This window comes from Bos grunniens, chromosome 1 (assembly GCF_055505025.1).
Source record: "Bos grunniens cultivar Pamir isolate PY7600 chromosome 1, Bosgru_T2T1.0, whole genome shotgun sequence".
Taxonomy (NCBI): Eukaryota; Metazoa; Chordata; class Mammalia; order Artiodactyla; family Bovidae; genus Bos; species Bos grunniens.
In genome coordinates, this window is record NC_141165.1 from 46,303,594 (window position 1) to 46,318,040 (window position 14,447).

Sequence of the window (14,447 nt, forward strand, 5' to 3'; positions counted from 1 at the left end):
ACAATCACAATAGTGCAATTTCATTTCCTGCCCTTGGGTGTGGTTTTGAGGAGGTAATGAATTTGCTGACAAGATTTCCACATTTCATTCCCTTAGGAATAAAGTGGTGGAAGTTTGAGTTAAGGATTTTAGGGTTGTTTTCCTAAAATAACATTTTCAATTAATAAGAAGTTGAATGGGAAGAAAATTTACTCATATTTATTGATTAAATTTATTCTATTTCCATGTAGTTGGTACCTTCCTGTGAAGGCAATTGGTTATATGACTCTTTCCAGTTGGTTGGAAAGAGTCATAATTCAGAGACACTAGGGTCCATGGTCTTTGGCAGGGGGTGTATGGAAAGTTCATGATCAATCAACACTATATCAGATGCTTGGTGAGTATTCAGATCAGATCAGTCGCTCAGTCGTGTCTGACTCTTTGCGACCCCATGAACTGCAGCACGCCAGGCCTCCCTGTCCAATACCAACTCCCAGAGTTCACTGAGACTCACGTCCATCGAGTCAGTGATGCCATCCAGCCATCTCATCCTCTTTCATCCCCTTCTCCTGCCCCCAATCCATCCCAGCATCAGAGTCTTTTCCAAAGAGTAAACTCTTCGCATGAGGTGGCCAAAGTACTGGAGTTTCAGCTTTAGCATCATTCCTTCCAAAGAAATCCCAGGGCTGCGTATTAGTGGCTGTCTATTTGAGCTCTGAAAGCAGTCCATCCTTTAGGCTTTTTTTACTTACTCTCTCACTTTCCATCCTGACTCTCCATGCCTACCACTCACCTTTGCTTTGCCACCACCCAGTCACCTGTGTGTTGTCATAGTCTTTCCTCTCCCAGGTCTTCCAGATAAAGCTTCCTTCCCTTCAGACCTCTTTCTCTAGGATCTGACTTCAAGTCCCCAGTCATCAGCTTCCCTTTGCCCTTACCTTTCAATGACATGAATGAACAAATTTATCCTTTCACCAGTTTTAAAATGTGAGGCACAGTAAATTATTTCTACTGCTATAATAATAATATGACTCAATGGTATAACCAGCAATTTTTAAAATATTTCTTTCTGTGTTTGTTCAACATATAGGAGGTCCAGCCTGGTCATAACAACCAAACTCTACTGGGGTGGAAAGTAAGTCAAATGTCTTTCCTTCTCTACTCGACAGGGAACAACTAGTAGTTCATGCTTTAATTATTTTAGGCAATCATTTTACATCTAACATACTAAAATTAATTGGTTTAGAAAGAAAGTTTTTTTTTTGTCTTACTTGAAGGAAATTGCAATTAGCCTAGGATTCAATTTTTAGCAAGATACCCTCAAAGTAGTTTAGTGCAAAGCATGTGGTCACTTGTTACTAAGTGATTCATGGAGATTTTCAAATACCAACCTCATACTTAGAACCATTTCCAAAATAGTTCAAATTTCAGGCAAAGAAAATAAGCACATAGCATCACAGAAGAAAAGCTACTTAAATCTGCCAAAACTCAGACTTCTACAGAAAGCAATGATAAAAATATCTTTCCTGGCCCCACGTGTAAGTCTCTGATCATTTCTGCAGAGGGCTCTGAAAATGCTGATCAAAAGGACTATCTCATCGAAGAATAACAGGAAGCTGCCTGTATCACTTTCTGTCAGGTTAAATGAAAGAGTGGTCCTCTCCCTGTTGTGGGATACAGAAAAATTTCACAAGTTGAATTGGCTTCTGATGGGCCTACCGGTGTTTGAACTGGTGCTTACATTATTCAGCAGGTCTTAGAAGATTGGCCTCTTTGACAAACATGTGAGAAAATAGCAGGCTATTTCATATACTTTTCATGGAAATCTCAAAGATTTTCATGGAGTCACAGCAAAAAAAGAAGACAAGTACAAACAAACAAAACCTTATTTACTTCCCTATAATTCATAAGGAACAGTTAAAGATAAAATTGAAGGGGAATCTTCTAATGAAAACACACACTCATATTTTATTGTTGTTTTTGAGCTTGTTTATGATGAATATGAAGATAGAAACATGGATTTTAGATTTTTATCTCTATTGTAGCCTATTAAAAAATAAAACCAACGGTACCTATAAGAAATGTAGGTTTGCATTGTGTGTACTCTGATTCATGGGGCCATTGCTTGGTGCTTTTGCCGTGGAACTGAAAACCTTGCCTATAATTTAGAAATAAACAGGAAATATGACAATCTGCAAGAACCAGTATGTAGTGGAGTACTACATGCAATATTATCTAATATACTTAAAAGATATAAAATCACCAAAAGTGAATGATAGACTACTGTGTTTTAAAAAGGGGTTGCCAAAGGTATTGATGTTAAAGAAATAATTCATCAATACTTTAAAACTCAAGGATCACATTTCTTTCTAATTGTCTAGAGTTTGAAAATGGTCTTGGCAGGAAAAAGTCTTAAAGGTTTTTTTTCTTGTTAGGAAACTAATTTAAAGAAGACTCGGTACATCACATTTTAAAAGAAAACAGCGTTCGTTTTCTTCTGAAAGGCAAAGGGCACTTTCAAATTTACTTCCCTTTTCAGAAAAGTCAGTATTATCAGTAGCCTAACAGTCTTATAGTAAGCTCACAAATTGATGTCGTATTTTTTGTTTTTGTTTGGTTTAGGACTGGTTAAGAACACAGTGGGAAGGTTGAGCCATTTGTCAAGTTATCAAATTATATATGGACAGGCATACATGGCTGACTTGTTCTTTACATGGTATGATGACAGTGATGGTTAATTCATCTCTGGAGGTCTCCAAAGCCTCTTGATATACTGCCCACCAGTCTTCTCTCTCCAACCTGCCGTGGTACAGACTTGCCAAGAAAAGGGAATAGCATTAACAATTCAGTCAAGAATGATTATTCTTCTGCACTTTTGAAAGAGCAGTTTTTAAAAAAGCACACCCCACTCAAAGTCATTTGCTTCTTTTTCTTCTCAGAGCTGAAACAGAAAGAGGGTTGTCAAGAAAACATATTATTGAAGGTGAGTACTGCTGCTTCCATTTTATTTTCATTCGTGGGTTGCCAATTCAAGAAAGGTACCAACCAAATAAGTTCAAAACACATTGGAAGGGGAAAAAGTTTCTCTATGAGAAGAACAACAATCAACCATATGTTTCTTCCTGAGAGGTGAAGTAATAATATACAGGGGAGAATGAAAACGCAAAAGCGAATGACTGGATGTTCTGGCATTCTTCTTTACAACTATACTAACATTAATAAAGCACTTCCATGAGGTTTCTTACTGTGCTTTATTGAGCTATAATTTATATATCATAAAAGTTTACCCATTTCAAATGTACAACTCATTGGCTCTGAGAATATTTACAGAGCATGCAGTCATCACCATGCTTCTGGTAGGTAGTTAGAATAGGAAACAGGAGTCCAGAATGGCGGTGGCTAAAAGACAAGGAAGGGAAAAGCCCTCAAAAATAGAACAAAGGAAGGTCGAGGACCAGAGTGAGGACCTCAGGTGGGACAAACACCCCTCAGGTATTTACACAGGGAAGGCCCAGGGGGGAGGAAGAAACATATAAAAAGAGGAGCCAAAGGGCCAGGGGTCTCTCTCTCTTCCGCGCTCGTGCACATTCTCTCTCTTTCTCTTCGCATCTTTTGGGTTGGCACGCCCCCACACCTCGAGGATATATTTTCCTTTATTTTCTAAATAAAACTGAGGGAGCTATAACACTGAGAGAGCTGTGATGCACCAAGGACTTTAATGTCCGTTGCTTCAAATTTTTGTTGAGAGGAGACAAAACTGAGGAGATTACACTCCCCTGACACTTTCATTTTAAAACACCTTCATATCCCCCCAAAGAAACCTGATACCTACTTACAGTCACTCTTATCCCCTCCTTACGCTCTCCCACAGGCCAGGCAGCCACCAAACTACTCTTGTCTCCATGAATTTATCAGTTCTGGACATTTCATATAAATGAGGTCATATAATATTTTGTGACTGGCCTCTTTCACTTAGCATAAAGTTCATCAAGTTGTGGTATGTATCAGTATAAATGAAAAAAATGTTTAAAGGGGCTGCCATATGTTTCTAATATCTTTACACAAGTTCATGAACTATTTCATAAAAATTCAAGATTTTTATACCTTTATATTCATAATTAATCATTGAGACAAATGATTTTTCTCCTTTTTAAAACTAATCTCACTTATGAAATACTAAAATCACCCCAAAAAACATAAGATGTACTCTAATCCCACTACTTTAAAAATAAAAATAAATAAATTCCTCCCTTTGCTCACCTCATCCCACTCCATAGTTTGACAATCCAGTGCATATCCTTCCTTACTTTTCCCTGTAGTTATACTGACTTCTCTGTCTACCTGTACACACTTACTTATAAGCACAAAAATATATGTATTGATCACTAACTGGTTTTAGTATATTTGTAGGCATCTGGGTTTTGAAATCAGATGAACATTGGTTCAAGTTCCAACTCTTGTCATTTATGAGCTGGGGTACTTTGTACAAGTTACTTAATCTCACTTAGGCTCATCTCTTGGACTATAAGATGGGCTATAAATATCCTGCTTCACAAGGTTACTATTTAGGGATTGAACTTAGATTATTCACATAGAGCACAGTGTCTGTCGTATAATATGCAGTTAGTAATGTTATTTTTGTCATCATCATCACCATCATCATTCTTAATAATGAACCTACTAGTGTTCCTTCTATGGATAAGGACACTAAGTAAGTAACATTCTGAAACTGCCACAATGAATGACCACTTTCTAGCTCTTGAGAAAGCTTCCAAATTCCTCACCCAAACAAAATCCCTTCTCAGGTCACATGTCCAGTTTGACATTGTACAGTCAAACCCAGCCTTCCTCCCCAACTGTTCCCATTCTTGCTCTAGTATTTGCCCCAATGATGTATGTCATCTACCACAAAGATTGTCAACAAGAAAAAATCCAAGTGTACCAAGCTGAACAGATATGGTGGCAGTGTGCTGCCTAGAAAGTTCTTGTTTTTCTTTTCTTTCTGATCTAATTGATTCCAAAAGAGATTCAGAAAGTGGTTTACAATAGCAATCAACAAAGAAATAGAAAATTAATGAGAAAAAGAATAGAGAAGTTGTGCTACTGTCTTCTCACTCAGTCTCCGTTGCTTTAATATGTATTTAATATGTAATACAATTCAATATTTAATATGAATAATTTCAGAACTCTTTTTCTCTCCTTTTTAAGTCATGTTTCTTCAAGCCTCATACAATTTAATAGAAATACCTTAAAATTTCTCCCCCTTTAAATACATTGGGAATTCTCTTAAGGAACTAATCTCTCAAGATGGATAAACCAGTTCAACTGAAATTCAAGCTGACCCAGATTCAAAAAATAAAAAATTTCAAATTTTCAGATTGAAGAAGAATTGGAATTAATTATTATAATGTTCAAATGAGGGAAGAGAAAGTTGATAAAGAAATTTATGAGAAGAAAATGAAAGGTTCTATTTGCTCAGGAGTATAGATGAGGACCAAGGTCCATCCTTCACAGAGAAGGGAGAGGAAGGTTATATAGTTCTTCACTTCTGGTCCATTCATGCAGGGATGAAGGAGAACCATTAAGGAAGATTTCTGAGCTCACCCTAAGGTATAAGCTCACCCTGTATAGAGAAATACAGTCCTCTTTTATCTAATTCTGAGATAGGTAAATCCTGTTGGTACTATTCTAACTAGAAGCTGGAGGGGTGATTTCATGATTAAGAGCATTGGTTATGTATCATCCATCAGGCTGGCTTTCTGGCCCCTGTTAGAATAGGGAAATCAACCCTGAATATCTATTGGAAGAACTGATGCTGAAGCTGAAGCCCCAGTACTTTGGCCACTTGATGTGAAGAGCTGACTCATTGGAAAAGACCCTGATGCTGGGAAAGGCTGAGGGCAGGAGGAGAAGGGGGTGACAGAGGATGAGATGGTTAGTTGGTATCACTGACTCAATGGCCATGCGTAAGCAAACTCTGAGAGATAGTGAAGGACAGGGAAGCCTGGTGTGCTGCAGTTCATGGGATCACAAAGAGTTGGGCATGACTGAGTGACTGCACAATGACAAATGAGACAATGGAGACTGAGCTCAGAGAGTCCAATAGGGTTGATGATGAATAGACTTCACTTTCATGCTTTGGAGAAGGAAATGGCAACCCACTCCAGTGTTCTTGCCTGGAGAATCCCAGGGACGGGGGAGCCTGGTGGGCTGCTGTCTATGGGGTCACACAGAGTCGGACACAAATGAAGCGACTTAGCAGTAGCAGCATTATAATGTTCTTACTGTTGGTTTTATTTTGCAGTTTACAGTGTCAGCCAAAGACGAAAATACTCTTGAGTGCAGGAGAGTCAGCTCAAAGGATATTTCTAGGCAGACTGAAATTAGGGAATTGAGTGAATTTTACAGGAAAAAAAAGAAGAGACATGAGATTTCTAGACCCAAAATAAATTTTGAAGAGGTTTACAAATCGTTATCCTCGGGGTTCACTGAGACTTGTCCTGTGATGAAGGTGACCTTATTCAAGATTGGAGTTTCATATGCATATTACATTTGAGAAGTACTTTTGAAGAATGAAACAGAAGTCCAATTCTTGTAGAGCTCAGGCCACGTGTGTGCTGGATGACCTTGGCTACCTAAGTTATTTTTTAGAGTATAAAATTAGCTTAATTTGGGTATAATGCAGTTTTTAAAAAAATCTATGAAAGACCTTTTCAATAAGCCCTAAGTCCTTGACTTAGATACAGTTAGAAACAACATTCTCCTTAGATTCACAAGGAAGGAGTGAATATATTCTATACTTCTATATTCATTTGAATATTCTATACTATATTCATTTGGAATCATAAGATCCACTCAGGCTCTGAAAGTCTATTTATCAATTTAGCCATTCCACAAACATTCATTAAACTCAAATTTGTGCCAGTGTTAAAATTTAGCAGATCAAAGCTCTTTAGTATCTAACATGAAAAAATGGAAATAGTTTGGTAAGTCAAATTATAATCATAAGTAAAGTGTTTATTTGCTTTTATAAGCAAAAGCTGTGTCTGTCTGTATTTGCCTTTAAGGTAAGGAAGAGTTTTGTTATGTGATTCAAAACACAAACCCATTGTCACAATTTTAGGAGTAGGAGGGGAAAAATATTTTAAAAAGCTCCGCTTAAGACTTTTTAATGAAGGGCAAATGTCAAACCCTACAATCTGAACTTTTTAAGAAAGAGACGATTGATAATTTTCAATTAAAGAATAAATTTCCTAACAAATGGATTCACTACAGGATTCCTTTCTGATGTACCGTGTTCATGGTAAACTGAAATCATCCACCCCAAATATCATGTTTCATAATGGGAGGTGTAGCCACTTATTCTAGTACAGGACAGTCTTCTTTAAGAAGCATGTCTCAAATCATGACTGAAGGTCTGATGAGAAGAAGCTGGAAAATTAAATGGAGAAGCAGTGTACATTATTTAAGGCAACATCTTTTTTCAAGCCTGACAGGAAAACAAATATGCCATAGGCGTAGAAGATGATGACACAGCATATTTGAATAGAAGCCTTGCAGAATTTCCAAACCGCTCACGGCCTTATTTCTACAAAGTTAAACTTGCCACAGTGAACACATGACCCACTTCTAACCCTGCCAACCTGCTTAATGTCTGAAATGAGCATATTTCTATAGATGCCTGTGAGATAGGTTTAATTGAATTGTTTCACCTTATGAACAATGCAGTTCCTATTAAACTTCAGAACCTAAAAGGGAGATTAACTTCGATTTCTTTTTACTGTAGTCACTTGAAAGCTATTTTCTTTACATAACATAATTTATCCTCCTGTGGATTTTTGAGGAATTTCCAGTTAACTTCTAGACATTTCCCTGAGAGCAGGAAATGTTTTTCCTGCTCCTCCATTTTCACTCCCACAGATACTGTGTTAGTGCCAAGAGACAGGCTAATGTCCAAAGTGCCTTCCCAGACTTTCCTGCTCATCTAGTGGCTAAGGATCCACCTGCCAATTTGGGGAACATGGGTTTGATCCCTGGTCTGGGAAGATTCCACATGCCATGGGGCAACTGGGCCAGGCACCACAATTACTTAGCCCATGCTCCGAAGCCCGTCCTCAGCAACAAGCGAAACCACTGCAGAGAGAAGCCTGTACACTGCAACTAGAGAGCAGCACCTGCTTGCCACAACCAGAGAAAGGCTGAAGCAATGAAGACCCAGAATGGCCAAAAGGAAATAAACAAATAAAAATTTAAAAACGAAAACAAAATTGCACTTCAGCAAGTACATTCAGTGCATGAGCGCACGTATGTCCTTAGGTTATGATTAGCCGTTTGGATGCCCCTCTGGAGCCAAGGTTAATGCATTTTCACACACCTACTTAAAACAATACTTGGCCCCAAGTCAGAGCTCAACAAATTTTTGCTCAGTGGAAATAGAACATGACTATGTGTTTATTGGAGATAAACTCTAAATGGCTCTCAAGAAGACACTTGTTAGCAAGCCTTCATGTTGCTACAATTTAGCTACAAGATTAAAGCATCCAAATAGAAAAAGGCAGGACTATCTGATTTGTTTTGCAGTCACATGAAGGATCGAAACAGAAAGATCATCTAGCTCCATTTTGTGTTTGGAAAGATGAGAATACTAAAGCCCAGAGGGGCTAAAAGACATTGGCAGGGTCATTCAGATCCAGCCAGAGCCGGTCCCAAGCTCTGTGTCTCACCTGCACGCACACCTCTCCTCTGAAGGCCAGACTGGCCCCTCCACCGGCCAAGAGCGCCGTGGGGTTGCCTGGTGCGCTGCTCAGACCCAACATGGCTCCCACCACCGATCTATTTCTCCCGTGACTTCATTTACTAACAATCCCATCATTCTCAGGCCAAAAATCTAAGAGTCCTTGATACCTCCAGCTCCACACTCCATATTCAGCACACCTAGAGTCCTCTTATTTCTACCTATACAACTTTTCCTGAACATGAATACTTCTCACTGACCTGGTCCACGCATGGTCTGCTGCAGTGACCTCCTTCTGGTCTCCTTCCCTGCTTTCTCTCTGGCTCCTCACAGGTCACTATCAGCAGCTGGGTATCAGTTCAGAACACAAATCTGCTTACATCATTTTCCAGGCTTAACTCTCATTGCCTTACCCCCTCACCAACATGCTGCTATCTCTGCTGCTGCTAAGTTGCTTCAGTCCTGTCCGACTCTGTGCGACCCCACCGACGCCCACCAGGCTCCCCCATCCCTGGGATTCTCCAGGCAAGAACACTGGAATGGGTTGCCATTTCTTTCTCCAATGCATGAAAGTGAAAAGTGAAAGTGAAGTTGCTCAGTCGTGTCAGACTCTGCTATCTCACGTGGAGTAAAATCCGAAATTCATACAAGGCTTTATGTGATTAAGATTTTCAAAGTGAGTGGACAGTGCCTCTTAGGAACACAACCTCTTTTTACTTCAATTCAAGGTCAGAGTACGGACTTGGTGGATCACTGATAGGATGCAACCCGGCATTTCTTATATTCTTATATGAATACTCTTGACTCTTGGCCTAAATATTAAAAAATAAGAAAAAAGGGCTTTCCAGAGAAAGAACTGAGGAATGAGGAATGACTGAATACAGAGAATATTGTCATTATATCAAGTTCCGTGTCATTATTTATGGATACACACTATTACCTTGAACAATGAACCTATACCAACAAATGCTTTCAATATGTACCATTTGCTCCGTAAGTATAAATACTACATCCATGCATCTTTAAACACCCAAAACCTGTCACAGTTTCAGAATCAAATTGAGACTCAGTACATGTTTAGGTCACTGAAGAAAAAAACTTACATCATCACTGATCACACCTCATTTCAACAGGGTCAAGTCAGTCATAGCTTTTTCTCCTAGTTACTCTTAGCCCTGGCCAAGCTATTAAGAAGAGACACAGGGGTAGAAGACCATCATCAGAAAGGAGAACTTTGTTTCCAGTGCCAGGCATGGGCCAGAACTGTCACAATGACTTCCTTTTCAAACAAGGAGGTCCAGTGAAAATTGGCGTTTAGTCTTTGGCACTGTTTATCCTGAACCTTTCCAGATGTGAGCACCACTGTTATAATTACCTCACTTCCATAGACTGTTATGTCTACCAAGTGCTTGCCAACTGATTTTATTTGCTCTCTGGAGCAGTGATTCTGAAAGTCATAAGTATTGTTGTCTCCACTACAGATTAGAGAACTGAGTCACACACAAAAAAGTCAAATAACTCTGTGGGATAGCAAGTGGGATCACATGCTCAAGTACAGATTTCCAAGCTTTCAGACCTTGGGATACCCTGTTATTTGGGCTTCCCGGGTGGCACTAGTGGTAAAGAACCTGCCTGCCAATGCAGGAGACGTAAGAGACCTGGGTTCGATCCCTGGGTTGGAAGATCCCCTGGAGGAGGGCATGGCAACCCACTCCAGTATTTTTGCTTGGAGAATCTCATGGACAGAGGAACGTGGTGGGTTGTTTGCTTGGTTATCTTTTCCTCTCCTTACTTCCTCCATACATACAACTGGTTCCAGAGGGGGTTCATATCATAATGCTTTTTAAGGTAAATTTAATTATAGATGCCCATTGAGATAGCTGGTAATACCCCGAGCATGAAGGTCACCATAGTTTTTAAGGATAGGCATTAGACCTTACCTTACAATACCTGTCTTTCCCTATCTCTTCATCAGTGCTTCTCTTAACAAGCTACCATCACAGACAATCAATCCTTTCTCAATGAATGAAAAAATATTTCCGGAACTGGATTCAAGCACTCCATTTTCCTGTCAGAAAAGTAATTGTGGCTGGCCAATAAACCAGTTTGAAAAATCAAATTTAAATGAGCCAGATTTAAATTTATAAGAGCCTCATTTAACATGCAATTAATTTTATGCCTATAATAAAAAGAGAAAAACCTCCAGTCTTCCTGTGGAATTAAATAGGCTGATAAGGAAGTGCTGTGCCTCTTAGAAATGAGATAAAGTAATTCTTGAACACTGTCATCCTTTTGGTTGCATAATATTGTATACAATACATCCTATTTCAGGGAAGTATTAATTTTACTGAAATTAAATTTTTTTTTTCTAAGTAATCATAGTAATGTGACTCAGTGGTTAGAGTTAAGACATAGATTATTGGTTTGACTTGTTTTAAAATTCTATCTCTCTCCTTTATTTTATCCCTTAAATCTTTAGAGCTTCCAGTGGTTTTGTTCCTTCTCAAAATAGAAATGGTAGGACTCAGCTATATTTAAGGTTCTCCAAACTTTGTTTCAATTAGTAAAATGTTGAGTGAAACCTTCATTTGCCAACCCTTTTATTCCTGTTAAAACCCATGTGTACATTAAGATGAGATTGTCAATCATTTATTTGTGATTTACACAATTTTTATGTTTTGGATGTGCAATAAATATATCTCCATCACACTATAAGCCTATTAAGTAATTCAAAATGTGACATTAACTTGCATTTTTCAAAAAGAAAGAAGTTAAACTTTTAGGCTGCTTTTTGTCCTAAACTTTGCTTCTAGGTTCAGCCACACAGGAGCCACTGTGAAAGGTCATTACCAAGTGTGGATTTCCAGTGAGCACTAGAACTGCTGAGAAAGTTCTAAGGCTTTTCTTTGCTGGGGACAATGTCAATCCTTGATATATTTTTAAAGGGTTCTAGGGGCCAATGAACACATCACTGTATTCAATGACTTTTTGAAACTAATCCAATGCTTTTTTTAAAGTAAATTCTTGAAGGAAAGCAAACTTCAGCAATTTGTAATAGTGCTCATGTTTAGACTTTCTGAGATTTTTCCTGCTTCTGTTCCCAGGACTTAAGGGCTCTCTCCAGAGGCTGCAGCTCGAGTATGTGGATGTAGTTTTTGCAAATCGACCGGACAGTAACACCCCCATGGAAGGTGAGTGAAGAAATTTAATAAAAGACCCTAGAGCTATTGATTCTAGCTTGATGACTTATTCCACTCACGGTAGGAAATGAAATATATTCAGACTTATTTGATCGAATGTGAAAAATAAAAACCTTTCCAGTCGATCTTTCAGTTTCATATTTACCCGCAAAGTTAGTGCTCTGTATCCTGTGTCTTGATTAATTTTTAAGCATCTGCAGGCACTGGGAGTGTGTGTGTGTGTGTTAGTAGCTGAGTTATGTCTGACTGTTTGTGACCCCCACGGACTGTAGCTCACCAGGCTCTTCTCTCCATTAAATTCTCTAGGCAAGAATACTAGAGTGGTTGCCATTCCCTTATCCAGGGGATCTTTCTAACCCAGGGATAGAACCCAGGTCTCCTGCATTGCAGGCAGACTCTTTACCATCTGAGCCACCAGGGAAGCCCTCCCTGGAGTGTGGCTCCTGCCATTATGGTGCTCATTTTCTCCAGGTTTGTTTCACTTGTGTGCTTCCATCAACTAAAACAATAAACATAATTGGAAGGGGAATTTATAACCCAGCCATCATTATTTTGGAGTTCTCTGAGGCTCTTCTTATTTTATAATGACTCTAGGTCTGATTAGTTTCCAATCTGTGATGATAAGTGCTAAGTGCTACTGTGAGCAGAGACTTTATAGGAGTGACTATTTCAAAATGAGACTCTTCGTTGCAATCTGGTTTTTGAGTCTCAAGGAGCTGCAGTATTTTATCCCCTTTCTGTTACAACTGTTTGAAGACAATTTAAGCATCTCCCTGTGAAAGCTTTCAGAATATTCCTAAAACCAGGTTTTCTTCAATTTGTGTTTATTTATGGGACCAATTGAGAAAAGAAGATAGTTTGGAAGGAAAAATTTAAAAGAAGGTTCTAGTTAATTGAGATTTATGCTCACATGAATTTTCACATACCTGAGGTAAATGAGAATGAAGATATTTGGGGAAAAGAAGGGAAAAAATAATACTTTGATTATTCAAGGCTTACTATATGACACGGATTTATACATTTTTAATGAATTAGAACATAACGTAAAATTACATTAAAGGTAAATTTAATTTTGATGATTCAAAAAGTAGTTCTGGATCTTGTAATAAGTCAGGTTCTGTAAAAGTTTGTTCTTGCTAGAGGATTATAGAAGTTATGGAAGCTGTAAATGATCGAAGTATATATAAATGTTTCTATAGGTTGAATTTCTGAAAAAAAAAAGTTATGGAAACTTTTTTTCCTTATCATTTATCTCTTTCTCGACCACAGGTAAATGGTTAAAATATATATTTATATATCTTATTTTTTGCTAGAGTTTTCTGCTTTTGTGATTTGAGTAAATTAGAAGTTTTATATAAAGCAAGATCAGTGTTGGAAATTCATGATAAGAAATTATCCATGGAAATGACATAAAATGCATATTTTTGTCAAAGCCAAGAATAGGTGTTTGATAAAGTGAGTCATAAGCATTTTATTTATGTAAGAAGTAGGTATTGCAAGGATAGTGTGATGCCACAGTATTCTTAATGCTACATTAAAACACAGCACTGATGCTATCGTGCGAGCACAGTTGTCAAGTAAGATGCCATTTAGTGGCAGCTCTTAAAGACTGAAATTACTTCCCATTTTAAGTGCCTAGTGAACTATTTTCTTCTTAGGAAAAATGTCCTTTGCAATTATGCTATGTACAGGACAGAGGAACATCTGGGATTTTTTTAGCATTTTTTTTTGGCTCATTCTGCCCATTCTACCATTATCTTTAATCTGAGGGATATAAAGTATAAATCTTTAATCTGAGGGATATAAAGTATAAGTCTCTGAAACAGAAAACATTATAATCTGCATTATATACCTACAGAAGGAGGATATTCTCAATTAGCAGACAAACTATGTGATACTAATAAGATAATGATGTCTCTTGTAGAAACACAGATTATGTGTTGACATTATTGGACGGGAGCTTCAAAACATTAAAAAAAAAACAAAACAGATTGCTACCTGATAGAATGTATAACTGCATTATCCAGCCTCTGCTGGAATCAGGAAATATTTATATTTTCTCTGAGTTTCTTACAGAAAATTCCACAAAGCAGAATAGGAAGCTGTTTTATCATGAGTTATTGTCCAAGTTTGGAAGTCTAACAAAGGGTGTCAAATAGAGTTTTGTGCTTGTTGATAGGGTCAAGGAACATGGCATTTCATAGCTCTGTGGCAACCAGCCACTTTATGCTGGAATATAGCCTGCTCTCCCCACCCCCACCAAAGGGAGATCCACTCCTGGCTGGTGCATCAGACCCAGGGCTTATTCCTCTGGGAGGACTTAGCAGGGACACGCTGTGGGCAAGTCTCCATGTAGGACTCGTTCCAGATTGAAATAGCTTCCCTGTGATGTCTCCCTAGCTTTGTAGAAAGTGTGTATCCTTAAACAGTATACTCATTTGTTCCAAGGTGAGCCAGATGGAAGGGCTAGTTTGATATTAGTCTCTAGAAACTCATTCTCCACATTTAGCCTTTCCTACTTAACTGTAACAGAG

At 38.3% G+C, this 14,447-nt stretch overlaps 1 protein-coding gene across 2 annotated transcripts in view; it reads left to right on the plus strand.

Moving 5' to 3' along the window:
- The window catches only part of KCNAB1 (potassium voltage-gated channel subfamily A regulatory beta subunit 1), a 444,955-nt gene that overhangs the window by 364,712 nt on the left and 65,796 nt on the right, over positions 1–14,447 (plus strand). For both annotated transcript variants that reach the window (XM_086391547.1, XM_086391559.1), the window contains exons 6-8: positions 1,070–1,114; positions 2,919–2,962; positions 11,818–11,904. In XM_086391547.1, coding sequence (XP_086247673.1) covers positions 1,070–1,114; positions 2,919–2,962; positions 11,818–11,904 — 176 coding nt within the window. The remainder of the gene's footprint in view (positions 1–1,069; positions 1,115–2,918; positions 2,963–11,817; positions 11,905–14,447) is intronic.